Below are 20,894 nucleotides of genomic sequence, written 5' to 3'. Positions count from 1 at the left end.
AAGATATATTTGTAAAAACTAAAAAAAGTTCACACAAATTCAGTGAAATAGGACAATTTCCTCCTGCACCTCATATAATCTTGCGCATCACACAGGTTAGAAATCACTGTACTGTACTGGGTCCTAACGATGGCGGCGACATCAAATTTAGAAGTCAGAATGCAACGCAGTCTATCACTTAGCTACACAAATGCAAAAGTAAAGTCATATTGTAAATATGTGTAAGAAAATAATATCCAGGCCAGCGGTGTCAAACTAATTTTTGCCGTAGGACACATCATAAATAAATCTTTCCTCGGATGGCTGTTATGACCGTGAACCCATATAAATGTATGATTGTCTTACATTACTACATACTGTATGCGCAACAAATTGATGGATAGCAAGTTATGAAATCAGAAGCCAGTAAAAAAAGAGTAAACAATTACTATTATTTTAAATAGAGATTGATAAAAATAAAAATAAAAAGCTTATAATATATTGTTATTAAAAGTAGACATGCAAAATATGATTTGCCTTCACGAACCACATAATGTAATGCGGAGGGCCAAATCTGGCCTCCGGGCCTTGCATTTGACACCTGTGATCTAGACTATGAATATAAAACAATCAAATGAAAAACAGTGGGCTTATTCCAAGTACAGTTTACCGTACCTTCTTGTGCTGTATTCTTAGCCTCTGTGCAAACTCGTGTGTTGTGTGCCAGTCATAACCTCGAAATGTCACAATTACAGTAAATATTGGTCTGAAAAGCATTAATGGGCCATAAATACAAAACAACAAAATGAAAAGCCGCAAGTACTGAATAGCATGGCTTCTCATGCCGACAACACATTTTTCAATCACGCTGTCCGTAACCTTTCAAATATTTTCAAAGTTGAACGCTGCCTGGTTTGTTTTTCTTCTTACTAGATGATGAAATGTGTGTTGCTTTTATGCATTATGTAACGTGACGTGAGGTTACGGCACTAGTTAGCTGACAAGATTTTGTGTGGAGGGGAGGAAGGTCAGCCGAGTTTTCACTCCCCCTTCTTCCTTCCCACATCTGTTGCTGAGGAGATGGGAGTCTGACTCAAGACGCGTTCCTACTTTCACAGCATTACGGGTTGCGTCCGTGTTCGCTGCTGATTGACGTTGAAAAAACAAAACCTGGAGTGCACTCATGTTTACATTCTCATAAAGTCATACATAGGACGAGGCTTTCTTTTAAATTCCGAGGAATGTCCCGGCGCTGGTGCAGGCAGGTCCTGCTTGGCGTGGAAGTGGGTATTGTTGTGGTGGCGCTGGTGGTCGGCACTGCGGGGCAGAGCGACGACGGGAGAGAAGCCGGCTCGTCCTGCTACGGAGGATTCGACTTGTACTTTGTTTTGGACAAGTGAGTGCTTCAGTTTTTACTTTTGCTAATGCAGGAGAAAATAGGATATTTGTATGCTTTTAGTTTGTGTTGCTGCTTTGACGTTCAACTAATTTATAAGTGCCACATCCTACTCCATTGATGACAATTTGTTTTATTGCAAGCCAGAACAATTTGGGCAATTTTCTATTCTTCTAATTTCTAGTTCCTGATTGTAAAATGGCCACAAAATGTGGGCTGACGCTGGTTTTAGCAGTTCACGCATCCTTATTTTGAAGCAACATGTTATTATCTGTTTGAGAAATACAGTGTTTACGGTGTAAAGGCCTCGACAGGCCAATCCGACGTCGGAAGTCGGGAAGTGTCCGAGCATCGGTATGCGCTGTCTTGATTAATGAATAAAATCACCGTCGTAATGTTTTCGGCGGATTCAAGTTGAATCAGCGTCGGACCGTCGTGACGTTTTATCACCCTGATTGGCTGATAGCTAGCGAATTAGCGCATAGGGCAAGAACCGGAAGTGACTAATGCGAATAAATGTAAGCTAAGTAATGAACAAGATGTAAGAATTGTTTGCCTTTTTAATATCCCGCCCCCGCAAAGAGCTTTCCGGTTGCTTTATTCTAACAATGGGTAATAGTGAGTTGCGCCGCCGATGGTATGGAGGGGTATTACTTCACACATGCGCAGAAGTTACTTAATAGTCTGCATCAGTGTCTGTCTGTTTGTTGTGGCGTCACGTTTCCGGCCTGATGTTATGATGGTCAGTCGGTCACATTTGGCTGACGTCCGATTGATGTGTAGATGACAGAGATGACAGGTATTCAGTTTCACTGACCATTAACCAATCAGCAAGTCACGATGAAGCTAAACAGATCCTAATGAATTCATGACAGCATCGCAGGATCTTCAGTTGACAGAGAAAGAGAGACTCTCATTGGAAGTCCTCATACAGATTAACATATACTTAGTTAGGCCACAATTGTTGACCAGTCAACTGACGTCAACATGTCTAACGCCACCTTCAAGCAAAGTACACGTGTACCAACAATCGGGCCACATTTGAGCTTCAATAGTGCAAATCCTTATGTGAGAGGTCAACACCCAAAAAACGGTTAAGATCTTATGATACTTTTAGTCAAACATAAATGCCTCATCTTAAATAAAAGCCTTTATGTCAAATCAGTTCTCAACTTAGTACATAATCGTTGCTATTTAAGGACAATTAATCAGTCAATACCAGCGGTAGCAATCTTAGAAAGCATGGACCAATGAGAATCAAAGATGCTCATTTAATCATAAAACAGACTGCAGGGATTTGTCAAACTGCAGCCACGCGTCACTCATGGCAGCTGCGGACCACGTCTTTGTCCCAGCGAACCCTTTCTCCATGAGAGCCAGCTGTTCCAAAGAGCGTTTGGCTGCGCTGGCGCCGGGACTCACATCACAGGATGATAAATGAAAACAGAAGCGGAAAGCCGCTCGCAGAGGCTTCACTTGATTTACTCACTTATTTTCTTCTTGAGTTTTTACTTTCTGCAAATTTAGGATCTAGAGCAGCGGGTCTCAAACTTCTTACATTAAGTATGGTCTAAGAAAATACTTGGCTGACAAGTAACACCATCATGACCAACTTTCAAATCCAGTAAGACCAAATGTTCATTTAAAAAAAACAGAGAGAGGTTTTACTCTAAAAAGTACATAAGCTAAAATGCACTAGAATCTTTATGGGTGAACTTTTGCTTGACCTTTTCTAAACTTTTTAAAGCATCCCTCTAAACTGTCCAGTGTTGCAGTACTTTTTGCTTGCTGACAAACAATATTTAAAGTCCACTTAAAAGTATCAAGAACAATAGCTAGTAGCAGTTGTTGCCAAATAACATCTTTACAATAAATGTTGTTTATGTACTCATTTATCGCACACCATTTCTTTCATTCCTAACGGAGGCAATAACCCTGTTTATTAATTTAAAGAAATCCACACATCACGTCATAGAGTTTTTGTCACTACATATAACAGGCACCCATAGCCTTAGTGGAGAAAATTGTAATGTGGACCACTGGGGGTTTTCTTGGGACCCCCAGTGGCCCATGGACCACATTTTGAAAAACATTTAAAGGAACCCTGACTGTAATGACAAATTTGCTCTATATTATTTATTTGGTTGTTACTAACATAACTATGAGATTAAATTTTCAAAAGTCATTTCCAGTTTAATAAATTTTGTAGAAACTTTATCTGGACGTACGCCGCCATTGTGATTTACGTCGCAACGCATTCCGTGCGTAGTGACGTAGAATGGCGGCTGGCTCTCGCCAAGCAATGTAAAACGCGTATGAAGAAAGCAAGGTACGCCTCGTCGTAGCGTTCCTAAAGAAACAACGTGCGATCGGGAGAGTCCCACACGCCGTTCTCTCGTCATTCACCTGACGCATTCAAGAGTTTTGATTATCCGTTTATTTTCAGATCTGGCAGTGTGCAACATTACTGGAATGAAATTTACTACTTTGTGGACAACCTGGCTTACAAGTTTATCAGGTAAGCTGCACACTTTGTTCTGATCAACAAAGTGCAGGAGTCAACGAAAGGTGGTTAACTATCTCTCTTACTGTCAGTCCTCAGCTACGGATGTCCTTTATCGTCTTTTCAACGCAAGGCCAAATTCTCATGCCGTTGACAGAAGACAGGTGACACATTACTTGTCTTAATTGTGTATTTTCATTTGGCTTCTGTGTTGTTTTATTTCCTAATTTCCATATTTTTGTTTTCTATCCAGAGAACAAATACGAGCCGGGTTAGAGAAGCTCAGCATGGTCCAACCGGGTGGAGACACCTACATGCACCTTGGTTTGTCAAAGGTGACTCATCTGTTTTTGTCAACAGGCAAAATAATCCTGAAGGCTTGACATTTTAGATCCATTTAAATGCATTCCCTTTGACTTTTCTTTCAGGCCAGTGAGCAAATTTATTACGGCACAGGGGATGGTGAGTTTTGCGTTTTCACACTTTACTCATTCACTGCCATTGACGGCTATAGAAGTAAAAAGTTTGTTTTAACTATTTCTAGTTTAACATTTTTCCCCACTTTTGTCTACAAAAGTATAAAAACCTAGAATATTTTTTTTGTATTAGAACAGATATGAAATTTGTGATTAATCGCGAGTTAACTAGTGAAGTCATGCGTTTAAAAATTGTAATCGCCCGACGCCCCGAATTTTTAAATATTTTTTTCTTTAAAAAAACATTAAAAATTTTAAAGTTTTTTTTTTTTTTTAAAGACAAGGTTATTAAAAATTAGGGGCATCAGGTGATTCAAATTTGTAATTAATCGCATGACTTCACTAGTTAAGTCACGATTAATCAAACATTTTATATCTGTTCTAAATGTACAAAAAAATCTAGGTTTTCATACTCTTGTTAACAAAAATGGAAAAAAATGTTAAACTAATAAAAATAGTTCAAATGAATTTTTGACGTCTATAGCTGTCAATGGCAGTGAATGAGTTAATCATGCACTTTTCCTGTTGAGTCTTTTGAGTCCATCCACTGCAATTTAGTTCACCTCATCCATATGGCAGAATTATCAGCTGGAGCCAAAACAAGCTGAAAACACAACTGCCTGTTTTTGTCTTGCAGATAAATTACTGTATATAGCATATATGGGGGCTCCTTGGTTGATGAAGGCGTTCCGTTCCTACAGCGGCAACGTATCTCAAATTTATTTAGAAATAACATCGTAGTTTCACAAACCTGTGCTAACCCTGCATTAAAGTTATCATTAAATAAAATATATTAGTATGAAAATCACCCTAAGTAAAAATTTATCAAAAGAAAAATAATAGGTCTGGTAGCAACTGAGCCGCATGACTTACCGTAACACATTCGATTTTTATGACGTACAGTATGCATTGCTTGTTGTGCTAATTTCCAATTTCTTTCTGCCTTCAGGCTACCGAACAGCAAGCGTCATAATTGCTTTGACGGATGGTGAATTGAGGGAAAATCAGTTCGACCTGGCTCAAAGAGAGGCATGTGACTTACATTATTAAAACCTCAGTTACACATCACTAGTTAATGCTTCATCTGCGATTAGCAAAGCGTAGTATTTTTAAAACGTGAGTGACTCTTGACCTTGACATTGACCAACAAAGCACACCGCATCCGAGTCGCCTTCCCAGCCGGCCATAGTACAAAGATTGGCCTGTGAGAGGCAGTATAGTGCCACATGGAATTCATACTCCAGAAGTACAAAGAAGAAGAAGTATTAGAAGAAGCTAAGCTAACAGTTAGTGGTAACTACATTGCGATTGCAGACTCCTTATAATTTTATTGTCGCGAATTAATCATGAGAAACATCTTACAGTACTTAAAGTGTATAAGGCGCCATTTGGATTCAAGATCACCTCTCACACACAACTCCTCTCACAAGCACTCCTGCAATTCTGTCTTACACATAAATTAAATCTCTCACACACTACTGAAATCACTTTTGCTTTTAAAGAGTACACAACAAAAACACTTTTTTTTCACTCACTACTGATTTCCCCCCCACTCACATACACTAATGAAATACTCTCAAATTCAATGATCTTACACGCACCACTGAAACTTTCATGCACAAAACTTAAATGCGCTTACACACTGCTGAAACACTCCGACACTACTGAATTTTTTTTGTTCTCATAAATGTTTAAATGTTTTCACACACAACTGAAAATCTCTTACACATTCTATTGATACTCTAACTCACACTCCTGAAACACTCTCAAACACTATTGAAATTCTAACACAATAATGAAAGTCCTTTCACTCACTATCACATACATCTTACACACACAACTGAAACCCTCTCACACATAGCTTAAATACTGTGTAAACACACTACTGAAATGTTTTTCACTCGCTGCCTACGGAAATGGTCTCACACGCAGTTGAAACTCAGACACCACTGAAAATGTATAAAACACCTTTTCAGTATACTTTAAGAATTTACTTCAGTATAATCAAATGTGTGAGAGCATTTCCCTTGTATAACGGTATGCGTACCCCGCTACTGACTTGTGATCACTTCTGTTTAGCAATGTCACAACAGGTGTGTTCCATCACTGAAGTGGTGTTGTTGCACTAAACACTACAGCTGCACTATTACTGATGTGACCTCTGAGGGTCACCCTTTTCTTCTTGTTTATTGCCTTTAAACTCAGGCTAGCAGAGCGCGCCAATTGGGTGCCACCGTTTACTGCGTGGGAGTGAAAGACTTCAATGAAACCCAGGTGAGCGAGTCAGACCATATGAAGCGTCAAAAAGAAGTGTCACACAAAGAAGATAATAATAACACCCCCCCCGCAGCTGTCAACCATTGCCGACAGTGAGGACCACGTCTTCCCTGTGACCGACGGTTTTCACACGCTGCATGTGGTCATTGACTCGGTAAAAGTCATATCCCACACTCTCTCATACAGGCAGACGTACGAGGTACTCTTGGTCCTACTGTGTTACTTGATTTGTGTTTACGTTGCCGTAGATCCTGAAGCGGTCATGCATAGAGATTCTGGCCGTCGAGCCTTCTAGCATCTGTGCAGGAGGTAACACTCCAGTTATTTTTATGATTTCATGATTGACTAATAATATTGTTCCCGTCGTCTGGATATTCCACAAAGGTCATTTTCATTGAAAATCTGCCTGTTGCACGTTGAGAATGAACAAATAACATAACCCCTTTGGACTGGGGGACTACACTTGTATGTACACTAGCAAGTAAATGACTTCAACACTTCTTCAGAATCTTTCCAGGTGGTAATCAGAGGAAATGGCTTCTTTCATGCCCGCGATGTTGAGAAAGTCCTCTGTAGCTTCCGCATCAACGAGACGGAGACTTTTAGTAAGTATCCACTCCAAAATCTCTTAATGGCATCTGAGGTGTGTCTAATATTTGGATCACCTTCTAGCTTCAGAAGCATTTAATGAGCCTCAGTGCAGCGGGTTCAGATTATACATAAGAGCACAAAATGGTTTGGCTTGGAGTAGCTAAAATTTCCAGCGTTTAAAAAAACCAACTTGTGAATTAAGACGTCTCTAAGCAGGTTTTATTATATAAATCCCCGTCACGACGAGCCAAACCAAGCCAAGTTCTCCGCATAGTTGTCGGGTAAAGTGGCTGGTTTAAAAAAAAAAAAAAAAAAAAAAAAGCAGATAGATTTCCCAGGAGTTTGGCGAGACACTTTCCAGTTTCACACTCCCTTTTCTTATACAGACATGAGTGTGAATCAACTTAATTGGGCAAATGAAATAACTGAAAACATTGTTTTATGGGAGTGTTGCATGCTGCTGTTGTGGTTGTAAACAAAGGGAACAAGGAGGATCAAACAGTGACGTACATATTACACACACACAGTAAGTGTGGGTAATGGATAAACAATAGTGTGTCAACAGCAAAATAAGTCGAGCAAAGACTGTCCTTGACAGTGGGATGCAAAAAAATCCCCAAGCTATTAATAGAATTAAATCAATAAAATCAGTTTTGAAATACCATTCAGCAGCCAGAAATTGAAGCCACTCTGATGCTTTGGCTCGCAATGATTCCAATCCCCGTCCCTCCCCCCAAAAAAAGACCACATCAGCACCTCCTCACTCTGCTTAGGATCAGCTGGTATAGCGCTCAAGCCTTCTCAGATGTCCGAGGAGGGAATGTGGCGTCTTTGCGCACACATTTGACACTCGCCTTCTTGGCCAGTGTAAATAAACCGCAGCCGTGCTCATTGGCCTCTTTTCTCACTTTCAAGTGCGGAAGTGCAGGAATTTAGTTCCAAATAAAAAGTGCTGAGACTTGAAACTTGCGATGGCTTCATGATTTTAGAAGTGTCACTTAAACTTTTGTAAAGTTGGGATGATTTTGCAATTTGGGGGTGAGAGGTCAAATTCAAGCAAAATTCTGCTTTATAGCAAAAGGAAGTTAATTAAGATGGAAAAAATATATGTCTACATGTTTTACTTTATCAGTCCATTTTCTATACATTTGTCCTTATTAGAGTTCTGGGTGAGCATGCACCTCATTGGCTGCAGGTGATCACATGACATTGCTTGGCCTATTTGGCCAATTTCTTCAATTAACCTAATGCATTAAGTTGGAGTACACAGAGAGAATCTGTGCCAGCACAAGGACAAGGACAACATGCAAACTCCACTCAGTAGAGTCTGAATTAAATATCAAACCCGCAACCTCTTGATGTGTTAACAACTAGTAAGATCTGCATGCTGTATTAACACACACTGTACTTACCATTGCACAGTGAAAAGACCTTTGGTGGTGAGGGACACCTACCTGCTGTGCCCAGCTCCTGTTTTGGAAAAAGAAGGAATGTAAGTAAAATGTACTAAATCCAAGATAAAGGCACCACGAGTAAGCTACAGGAATGCTTGTTATACCATCAAAGCTGTTGTAAAATGTCATGAATCTTATTGACGTGCTCGCTTTTCTCTACAGGGCCGCCACGCTCCACGTCAGCATGAACAACGGTTTGAGTTTCATATCCAGCTCCGTCACAATTACTGCCGTCACTTGTGTGAGTATGTTAGGAAACTGAAGTCTGATGTGAAGTTTTAGGATGCAAATGCCCTACTGTGCATTGACACCAACATAAAATAAAATTAACTAACTAACTAACTAACTAAATTGGCACCTCCTGCAATGACAAAAAATATATGTTATTTTTCTGGCTCATCTTAGCTGTCACCGTGTGTGCCAATTTGAATGAAAAAATATTTCCATCATCAATTGCAGACACAAAGTCTAATTCTTTGTATCCATTTCTGCTATCAATTACACACATGACTTTTTTGAAAACATCAGCATTCTCCAGTTTTGCCGGGGGTTTGGTCTGTGTCCAGAATATCCCTTTGATAGCTACCTTCCATGGACATAAAGGCATAAAGCATTGTTGCCACAGTTACCTTGAAAAAGTAATTTAGTTACTGATTATTTGTTTTAAAAAGTAACAATTATTTTACTGATTAATTGCTTTTAAAAGTAACTTAGTTACTTTACTGATTACTCCATTTAAAAAGTAACTACCGGTAAGTTACTTTAATGGTTATTTGTTTAAAAAAGTAACAAAGTTAGATTACAAGTTACTTTAATAGTTACATTTAGCTAACTTAACATAATATGACACCCGGTTTTGAAAAAAAGTTTGTTTTCATTTAAAAATAAAATAAAGGCAGCAACCTTTTTGACTTATAATTATTTTAATAATAATAAACAGAGTCTTTTCAGGATTGCACTTAAATTCACTACTTGTTTTTAATTAAAACATTTTTAAAAGTGTTTCAATTCACTTATAAATATATATTTTTATTTCTAAAAAAAGTCAGTCTTATTTACTTGACATAATTATTAATTTCATGGGAAAACTAAAACATTTATAATGTACTATACACTGTTTATAAACATAGCGATTTAATTTGGGGACCTCCTGCAGTTGCACAATCTGGTATGCCCTGCAATAGTTTTTTTTTTGTATATTTGTTTTTGGACATGGTACACTCTAAAAACAGGTGGGTCGAAAGTAACCCAATTATGGATCAAAAATGGACCGATACACTTAAAGGGTCAATTTGACCCAACTTTCTGGGTTGTTTTATACAAAATTACCAATTTTTTTGACTCAAGTAAAGGATCTGACCAATATTTATGAGTTGTTTTATGCTGTCAGACCCATTTCTTGATTCAAAGTTTGGTCAAATCGACCCAAATAGAAGATCGGTCAATTTTTTTTACCCATAGTTGGGCAACCAAACTGTTTTTATAATTATATTATTGAAGTTACGTATAGAATTTTTTTTTGTTTAGTTGATAAACTCAAAATAGAGACTGTAGTTAGGAACCAGGTATTCTCCTGTAGTTTATTATTCATTAATCCTTAGTTTTTAATAAAATACGTGCGTAGAAGAGGCACCATTGCTGATAAGTGAGTATTGTTCACTGATCTGAACATATGACTGGATACACGCCCGTGCAAGCCGATGAAGCGACAGGGGGGCCATCTTTCTCCTCCCATCTCGCGGGCAGACTACTGTATAAACTATATGGTATACGTACAGATTAGACATTTGTAGGCAGTTAATATTGGGCCGAGGGCGGGGTGGTATTTTTTTTAACAAGTAAAAAAATAATAATGAACAAGTAGACGGTATGTGCTGCTTTGAAGACCCCCTTTTCTTACTAGACCTCAATATTAGATTTGGCAGAGACATCTTTTGTTGAATTACAGTTATTATTCTGCTACTGTAAACGTATAGGGTCGTATGCCGAGAAACGTTTCTTGGGAGGAGCAATATGGCGGCCTCGCGATTTCAAAAGTCTTGGCCTATTGGCTATCCAGTTATATATTCAGATCAGTGGTACTGTTTAAATCTTGTCAGTTCTTGCTCACTACTGCCTCCCGCAGGCGGAAAACTGCACTTGCTTGTAGTCTTATAAAATGCCACTCTATCTAGAATGCTTCTTTTTCTTGCAAATAGAAGCACATTTTACAAACTATGAAAGGATTTGAAGAGTTAGCTTAGTCTGATTACTTGTTTGGAAAAACTCAAATGTGCTTATTTTAGAGTAACGTACTATTGACTTGAAGCGTTGAACATTATGAATCTAATGTTAAATTTACTGCTGAGAAAAAGCAGTAGACTACTTTTAATGACTACAGCTGGGTATCACGGGAAGGAATCTGACTGTCAAGACAGCTCACTAAAATGACTGTAAATACTAGAAGGCTTGTAAATGTAGACATAAACATGATATTGATGTATTTCATGATGCAAATGTATTTTTCTGAACAGTCTGATGGCACCTTTGTGGCCATCGCTCTCCTCATCCTGCTGCTCCTGCTTATCATTCTTCTGCTGTGGTGGTTCTGGCCTCTCTGCTGCACTGTGGTAAGATGATGTATTTACATTCACTGACCACATGATGAGATACACCTGCGTAATCTACTGTAGCAGGTGCAGCGTTTGCCAACCTTGATCGAGCCATGGCACATATTTTACATTTCAAGATTTAAATCAAACAAATGGTCCAACTTGCGCATTAAATTGGGTTGTGTTGCTGCCGTGAGAATGCAACACTGTTGTTAACTGAGGACTCGCTATAATTTTATAGCATGCAACAACATTACTTTATTGGACTGTGTTGGGGGGGTCTTTTTATTACATAACCCCCATTTCTGATTGACACCCAGGTCATTCATGAGCCACCTCCACCACCGACAGAAGAAGACTTCTCTGTAAGTGATTTAAAAATAAAATGTATCGTTTCCTCCTGTACTCACACAATACACCTTGTTAGAGTATAATTGCACACCTACTTAAGACTGAATCCATCACATTTGTACATTATTCAATAAGAAATTGGCGGGGAAAAAATAAAAATACAACATAATATGCGCTACTTATGATTTTAGCTTAACCTGCTAACAAGTAGAAAATGAGAAAAATATTCTAATTTTGAGGCTGTATTGATGGGAATGATTACATTTTAACTTGCTATGCTGCTACGCTACAACTGTACAACTATAGAGCTCATGTGAAAGTTTCCATGTGGTCTAGGATGACGAGGACGATTTTCACAAGAAGAGATGGCCCACTGTGGATGCCTCATACTACGGAGGCAGAGGAGTTGGAGGCATTAAAAGGATGGAGGTACATGAAACGGCCACATAAGGCATTGTTAAGGATTGTAAAACTCAGCACACATTGTGTCAATACTTAGGAACGAGCTACAGTAAACGTGTCCATTCAAACCATTCCAACTTGAAAATGTTCAGGACATCTTAGAAATTATATTTCACAGAATTCCACATTTTCTCTGACAAAATTCCTAAACATAATGCAGACTGATACAAAACATTCCAATGTCAAAATGTATGGAGCCAAAACACTGACAATAAAAAATTGGCAGGGTGGAAAAAGCTGCATTGACATTGAAACAAGCATTGGCATTGTAAAAGATTGTATTGAAAAATAAAATTCAGACATAAAAAAACCCCACTATTTTATTTAAGCATTTTTTTTGTATGATGATGTCTTTTTTAATGCCAATTTGCAGATTTTATTTTATTTTTTTTTACACTTTTTTCCCCCCGAGTTTCAACTCTGGTTTTCAGTTTCAACTTTTTGGCAGTGTTTTAACGTGGGGGGCGGGGCTTTGAGCGCGCGAACGCCTTCTAGCTTTTCAGGAGAGGAGAGAGGAGAGCGCGCCCTCTGTTGGCTAAAGGCAATACTCATGGATCACCAGGATCATGGTTCACCAGGAACCCCTAAACCACCTGTAAGCCACAAGGTTATACGTGGTTATATATATGTTACTTGTGGTGTTAAAACAACCATGTTTGAAATTACTTTATGCATCATGTCATGCTAATTTAGCTAACGTGCTAACTGGTTTACTACAGAAACATTAACACTGCGCCACAAGGTTATATGTAGAAAAAACACAGATTTACAAGAAGGTGTTTTCGCGCTCAAAGCCCCGCCCCCCACGTTAAAACACTGAAAACCAGAGTTTCAAACCTGTGACACTCGGGGAAAAAAAAGTGTAAACAAAATTTGTAGAGTGGCATTGAAAAAGACATAATACAAAAAAAATATGCTTAAAGAAAATTGTGGGTTTTTTAATGTCTGAATTTTTTTTTTCAATACAAACTTCTACAATGCCAATACTTGTTTCAATGTCAATGCAGCTTTTTCCACAATGACAATTTTTTTCCAAAACCAAATCTTATTGTCATTGTTGTGGCTCCATAAAAACGTTCCACTTCTTCAGAATATATTGGGACATATTTTTCTCAAGTTATTTTCCCCCACACTTTCCTTGGAATAATTCCTCAAATTAATGGAAACATTTGTTCAACTCATTCATGACATTTGCTCTTTCCATACGCTTCAATACTTTATTGCTGTTCTCACTGTATTATAATTCCACATTTTTAAATGTTCCAAGCTTCACATTCCAACATTGAATTAAGTCTCCAGCATTTCAGATCAGTGTCAGATCCTCAGCATTCACACGCAGTGTCTAGTTAAATTGCTTTCTAGTTAGATCCCAACGTTTTCGTCATTTGTTTTAAGCACAACAGCACACAATCAACCTCACTCGTGAGTTCATCCAAATGTGCATTGGTTCCAAAAGATTTCACAGAAAGGCATGCATGTTGTCAGAGATGCACGAATGTCACAACAACATTGCCAAAACATGACTAAACATCCAATCAGATTGCTCTGATGTCATCCCTATTCTGCTCACAGCCACTAGGTGGCCGATTTATTTGACGAGATATGAATGGTTTATTGCTATGAACAAGCATCACTCTTAAATTAATTTCTGTCCTTGGCATTTTTGCTGAGCCAAAGCATCTGTCAGCATTTACCTACTCGTTCCTATTTAAAAGTGAGATGAAACGCATACCCGATGAGATGCAGTCCAACCCGATGTGTTACTGCGCTTTATAACAACTGACAGCATTGCTTTCACTTAATTGCTGAGCGCTTGAACCGCACAAATGGACGTGGCCAAGAGGTTAAGAGGGTTCACGTTTCACATCTGTCGTCCATGATGAAAGACAAGGAGATAGCAGCAAAACACGCCGCGGGGCGAAGTCTCGGGAGTCTGCTCTCCTGGAAGCTCGCAAACGGAGCCATGGAAACTATGCACGTCTTTGTTTGAAAGCTTCTCTGCTCGCTTGAAGCTTTCACGAGTTGTCAGTGGCAGCTGTACAAGACTACATTTGCGTAATGGACTGTCAAGGTCACTTTGACATGTCCGCTTTCACCTTTAAATTGCTGGATCTTTTTGTTAAAATGGGAGTTGGAGGATGGGCTGAATGATTTTGCGCATTTTTTCCCCTCAATATTGCAAAAAATAAAAATAAAAATAATTCAAGGCACTTTTCCAATGTGTTTTAAACAAACGCAAGCAATAACTTAATTGGTATTACAATCAACAATATCTGATTCATATACATAAATGTGCAGTCTTTTATGCGTTTACGACGACAACTTGAAAAAAAATTCTACCTCCAAAATAATCATTTTTCAGGAGACTACTGTTTGTTCAATCATTATCGGTGCACCAACACAAATCTATACTATTGGTCATAGATTTGTGAAAAAAATATTAAATATCCCAAATTGTGACATAGGAGGTTCCCACCCAATGCAGTTTTGGATCGACGCCAGTAATATGTTTAAAAAAATCTATATACATTAACTGACCAACTGAAATAAAGCAGTTTTTTCTTCCTTACAAATTGTAGTCTTTGCAGTTGGAAGAGTGCATTCTATTACATTGCAATGTCAATTTGAATTTGATTAATTGTTCAGCACTAGTAGTAAGCTACATTTTTATTCAAACTTTAATTCTTATTCTCTTGTTGAACCTACAAAGTGGACTAAAAATGTGTGCACTTAAAACTTTAGTGGCTGCAAAGTTCAATGAACAACTTAAGTATTAACGCCACAAATGTTTTGATTTTTCTTTAGCTTTTTTGTGATGCTACCACAGATGAGTGAATCCTGTATAAACAGATGTTAATTATTATTATTATTTTTTAAATCCAATAGTGAATCAATTTTCCTTTTTGAGCCTATTAATTCATAAAGCCATAAATCAATATCTCCTTTTCCCATAAATTCATAAGAAAATAGAATTTTAAAGGCCAAAAATGTCTTAGTATCTTACTGTTGTTTTTTTTACTCTTTTTTTTTTTTTTTTTTTTTTACTGTTCACAGGCAATTTAAAAGTATTTTCTTACATTTATGAAAGACCTGATTTATTGCACTTTAAGACAATTCAGAATCTTTTTAATTTATATCTATACTTATTGAATTAGAATTACGAAATTCTGATGTCAATGTTTGTGTAATTATAACACGTGTTACTTTCATTAATTAACTAAATTTGGGGAGTTTTTATCATGTCCTTAATATTTAAGACGTATTGATGTTCCATAATTAATCAATATCGGATTGAAGTGAAGTGAATCGAATCAGAAAAAAAAACAACTAAATTGAATCGAACTGAACTCTTGTGAAATCGAATCGATTGAGGAAATTAGAAGTGATACCCAGCACTAGTAGAATTAGCATTAGCAGTACAATTGATTAAATACTAGTTACCCGCACATATTAATTTGCAAGCATATGTTATTGTAAATACACTTAATAATTCTAGTCACAAATATAAAGTGACTAGGACAGTTTAGGACTCTTAAGATATTCATTTGCCTGTACACTTTACAGTAAATAACGATTTTATGATGTTTTAACATAGAACAAACCGATTCACTTTGCATTATTTGCTAAGGGAAAATTGATCGTGAACTTACACCGGCGTCAGTGAATGGATGACGTTCCACTGTACAATAACTTCCATAGAGCCCATTCTTCTTTCTTCTCAGGTCCGCTGGGGCGATAAGGGCTCCACCGAGGAGGGAGCAAAGCTGGAAAAAGCCAAGAACGCTCGCGTCGTGATGCCAGAAGAGGAACCCGAGCCACCGCCTTCGCGGCCGCGTTACCACATGAAAAGAGCCGTCCACCGTCACAAGTGGTATTCTCCCATCAAGGTGCTCTTGCTATGTCAAGTTACTACAACATCTAGACAATCTAAATAAGCACAATGTAATTTGCCTAGTAGATGAACGTAATCAAACCAAAATATGAGAACCAGCTCTTAGTATGATGAACTTTTCATGCCTGATCTCATTGTGCACATGTACCTAATAAACTGTCCCTAGAGTGCATGTTCATGTTCAGGCTGCCAACCTCTTCACTGGTGGAGTCGTTACTGTGTCCCACCCTAAAGCACACAAGAAAGCTGCCTAGAACTGCTCTGTATAACAAAAACAAACAATATCATTTATTTTATTTTTTTTCTGTTAGTAACCGAAAGAATTGGGATGCCTTCTAATCTACGCCAAATGTTTCAGAATTTCCAGGAAATACAGTGTTCTTTTTAACTTATCAGTCAGCTGTAATAAGAAGCAGACGTGAACTGAGCTCACTGCTGAGTTATGGAATCTTTTTCAGCAGGTGTCATTATACATAACAAAAAATAGCATTTCTTGTGTCAGTCACAATTTGTCATGTGGGACATCTGGAATGAAAAGGGGGGTGGGGGGGGCAGTCAGACTCAAAGTTTTGTCATAACAATAGCAAACAGAGTGATTTTGATTTAAAGGCTTGTTTTGAATGCACTCCTCAAGACACTCTGTCACTTTATTGCAATGTGTGTCATCTTTGGACAGGGCAAACTGGATGCTTTGTGGGTTTTCCTAAGAAGAGGTTATGACCGAGTGTCTGTCATGCGACCTCATCCCGGAGACAAGGTGAGGCAAACATCTAAAGTATCGCTGATTTCCTCTTAAGTTGCACAGTTAGTTTAGCTAAAATTTTAAAGAAAAATGCATCTCCAAAGTGGCACTAAAATTCAGTCTGAACTGAATTGAATTGAGGAGCTTCATGTAGTGCTTTGGCATTTCTGGATTCCAGAGGCAATTATGGGGGACGTTAATTACTCACTTTTGGGGGAATACTCCATTGGCAATAAATTGCTCTCTAAAAACAGTTGGGTCAAAAGTAACCGAATTATACGTCTAAAATGGGCCGATCCTCTACTTGGGTCGATTTGACCCAACTTTGAGGCAAGAAATTGGTCTTTTAGTGTAAAACAACTCATAAATATTGGTCAGATCCTTTACTTGGGTCAAAAAAATTGCGTCATTTTGTATAAAACAACTCAGAAACCAGAAAGTTGGGTTGCTTTTTATATTGCTTTCCCATTTTTGACCCAACTGTTTTTAGAGTGTGGAATTGGGCACTTGGACATGTAATTTCAATCCAGCCTCAGAATACAGGGCCAACATGTAGGGCATCACTGTTTAAGGTCGGGAGTTCTTTTAAATTTTGTGTTACATTTTTACAGGAGCGTATCACATTCTCTTGAAAAAAGAAAAAAAAAATCCTGTTTTTCTGAGTAATTTTTTGTTTTATGGGAATTTTTTTCCCCCTGTTTTTTATTGTTTTTCTTCTTTTTGTTATTTTCCGTCATGGGAAAAAAAATCAGAAAAACAGGACAAAAAGACTCCGAAAAACAGAAGAAAAAAAAGAACGGAAAAACTATTCTGGAAAACAGGAAAAAAAATAATTTAAAAAACTGAAATAAATTATTGTGGATAAAGAGAAAAATATCAGAAAACGAGGAGGAAAAATCAGAAAAAGAGAAAAGAAAACTATTCTGAAAAACAGGGGAAAATATTCAGAAAATAAGGGGGGAGATTTTCAGAAAAGGGGGCGGGGGGGCACTATACCAAAAAACAGAAAAACTATTCTGGAAAACAGGGGGAAAATAGCAGAAAACAGAAACAAATTAGTGTGGATAAAGAGACAAAAAAATCAGAAAATGAGGGAGAAAAAAATCTGAAAAAGAGAAAATAAAAATTAAAAATACACCGAAATTAAATATTCAGGAAAAACAGGGGGGGGGTACATTCAAAAACAGAAAAAAATATATTCTAAGTTTCCAACAACAACAACAAAAACTAACAAACCAACAAACAAACAAAAAACAAACTACGGCTGGGCAACATATATGGAAAAATATCGATATCGTGATATTGCCCCATGCAATATTCATTTCACAAAGACATGCAATAATTACCATATGGAACTTTTTGCTTTTACCTGAATTTGGCCAGTCAGGCACAAACTTAAATGTGCCTCACAATCCAATAGTTGAACATCATCTAGAGTAATTACAATTAATGAACGAAGAACACATTGAACTTGCTTATTTGGCCACATAAAAAAAAGTTATTCTTTCATTTGATAATAAAAATGTTATTTCTTTAGGTACATGTTAAATATCGCAATAATATTGATATTGTGATATTCAACAACCCCCCCGCCCCCCAAAAAAGTGAATGTAATACGACATTTGCATAACAAAACACAAGCGCATTGTGTGCTGGATCTCCTTTGCCATAAGTTAAAAAAAACTCTTTGCACATGTTAATAAACAGTGCTTTAGTTATTTAAGAATATTACTTTTTAAAACACTTGTACGGCAATAAGTATTGATAAGTGTTTTCTTGACCCTAAAACACATTTCTTTTCATTTCCCTATGGGGGAATTTGCTTTAAAGTCCAAACAAATCCATCAGCAGACTGTGACTCTTGGAAGACATCTGACAGCATGTTACCATTAATCAGCTAACAGCCAATTAATACAGAGAATGTTATTTAACGAGGCCAAAGGTAAAAAAAAAAAACAATAGCTTAATGATTTTCCCCAGGAGTACTTTGGTCTGCAGAAGTCATTAAACAAGTAGCTCCCAGCGTCAGCCTGGCGGAGCTGGCAGGAATGTCCTCTTCTTCCGTGACACTCACTCACTCACGAAGGCATTTTACGTGACTTTCCAAGCTGCCAGTGGCTTCGCTGGCGTGCTCGGAACAAGTCAAGCAGCAGCTGCTTCTTGTCTTCTTATACTGTGAACACCCCGTTTATCGCGGGGGATACGTTCCAGACCCGCCCGCTATGGATGAAAGTCGGCAATATAGCAAGACCACATAAACAACATACTTATTTATAGTTTCACCCTGCCCAAATACTTAAAACTTTACAGATACATTTATTGCTTGTGTTTGTTAAAAAAAAGATATGTAAAATGGACCTTGAAAAAAAAATAATCACATTAATGATTATGATTCAAGGGCAAGTGCATCAACTTCACACGGAACAAATCCTACCCCGCGCCTCGCTACCCCATCTACAAGCACCCGTCCACGCATATCTACACGCTGCCCTACAGCCCACAACGCCGCCCCTCGGCCGACGACTTGGACTTGCCCCCCTCGCCCACCGCCACGCTGCCCCCCCTGCCCCACTCGCCTCCGCCGCCCTCCTACACGCCCCCTCCCTGCAGAACTCTGCCCCCCGTCTCCGCGCCACCTTCGCCCACCGCCTCCCTGCCGCCGCCGCCGCCGCCGCCGCCTCAGGGTTCGCCGCCCAGTAGAGCCCCGCCTCCATCCCGCCCACCGCCACGCCCCAGCCACGAGGACTACTGATGGAAACGCGAGCACGCTTCCCCCATCGTCTGAACAGGGAAAACATTTGTACTTTTTTATATTACAGGGGCTGATGTGCAATTAATTGTTTTTATTGATATTAGATGAGACCAGGTACATTGCAATGTACTTATTTTAGCTTATGCTTGTTCAGAGCCTTTTCTTTCATCATTAGCTTAGCATTGCTGTCTAGTGAAAAGTATAATAGAATGAGCCAACACAATTTTTTCCACAATACTGGTTGATTTGGAATTTTTTTGAAAACAACAAAATTGTGGGTTTCAAAACAGTTTTCAAAGCTACTGATAACTAGAAGTGGGCTAGTGCAAGAACTCATGTGTTTTCCTGCATGTCATTCAATCATCAAAATAATATGCTGGCTTACTCACCTGTGTGAACTGTAAACAGTGCAGTACAACAGCCACTTGTCCATTTAGCCATCATACACGTTCAATACATGTTTTTGAAGGAAAACATTTACTAATTCAGAATTCCTCATGGTCTTTAAAGGAACTGTTAACGCCGAGGAGAAAAATAACCCACTATTTATGTACTTTTTGATAACGAGTTAATGGCGACCATGACACGCTCTTCTTCACAATTTGACAGCCTCGCAGTAACGCGGTTGGAGCCTCGGCGCTGGTGACCGATTCTGCCACCCCGTGGTTAACACTGGTATTTCATCTTTAAACGGCTCAGCAACAGTAAATATTTTTATTTTCAAAGATTTGGAATTTAAACGAGCTTAAAACGACCGGGCCAAAATGGACCGACCCAATGTAAAAAAAATAAATAAAATAAATGGAAAACCTGGATTGAGAACAGTAATAGAATGAAATATAGGCATTTTCTTGATTCCCTTCTGCACTTAAAAACAACAAAGGAGTTAGCCCACTCTAATTCTAAGTGACTCAAATAATAAAGACACAGCTACTATGAGAGTGTCTCATGAAAGGGAATAATCATTCTGTTTATGCCAGTTTGAATGTTTAGAAATGTGTGACATAATGATCAGTTAATACTCCTGTTTTTCTTTTTGTTTAGGGGAGCTCTCAGGTGTAAATATGTCAAATGGATCCCCTAATACAGTTGTAATATTTGATGTGCCAATATTTTTCCCCTTGGGGTTATTATGGAAACTACAAAAAAATAAATAAAAGGTGTAAATGACTAATAATTATTGGAGCATTTATGAACCAGAGGCGGGACATAAATCTCCCAAGCTGTCATTAGCAATATAAAAAAAGGAAGAAATAATTTGCACGGTGTAAGTTTGACGTCACAAGATTTTTGCGGTTTGTCGGTCTGGAAAAATCACAGTGAGGTTCAGTTCAGTGCAGTGTCTGGAAGTTGTGATAGATGACTTCAGAAATAGTCGTTTGTCTAGCTGCTTGCTCCCATCTATCTCAAAACGTTGATGGATGACTT

The 20,894-nt window shown here is 38.3% G+C and overlaps 1 protein-coding gene across 1 annotated transcript; it reads left to right on the top strand.

The window, feature by feature from the left end:
• Nucleotides 1-1,011: 1,011 nt before the first annotated feature.
• antxr1b (ANTXR cell adhesion molecule 1b) lies at nt 1,012-20,643 on the top strand. The gene is made up of 18 exons (XM_077586352.1): nt 1,012-1,375; nt 3,822-3,893; nt 3,971-4,042; nt 4,132-4,213; nt 4,307-4,340; nt 5,304-5,383; nt 6,560-6,628; nt 6,705-6,785; nt 6,880-6,940; nt 7,138-7,236; nt 8,645-8,714; nt 8,839-8,917; nt 11,190-11,285; nt 11,588-11,632; nt 11,955-12,047; nt 15,803-15,967; nt 16,649-16,729; nt 19,113-20,643. The coding sequence occupies exons 1-18, from the start codon at nt 1,221-1,223 to the stop codon at nt 19,464-19,466; spliced, it is 1,788 nt and encodes a 595-aa protein (XP_077442478.1). The 5' UTR covers nt 1,012-1,220; the 3' UTR covers nt 19,467-20,643.
• Nucleotides 20,644-20,894: the final 251 nt, after the last annotated feature.

This window comes from Vanacampus margaritifer, chromosome 14 (assembly GCF_051991255.1).
Source record: "Vanacampus margaritifer isolate UIUO_Vmar chromosome 14, RoL_Vmar_1.0, whole genome shotgun sequence".
NCBI classification, from domain to species: domain Eukaryota; kingdom Metazoa; phylum Chordata; class Actinopteri; order Syngnathiformes; family Syngnathidae; genus Vanacampus; species Vanacampus margaritifer.
Note: the sequence above shows the minus strand (reverse complement) of the source record. Positions and strands in the feature narration are given on the sequence as shown.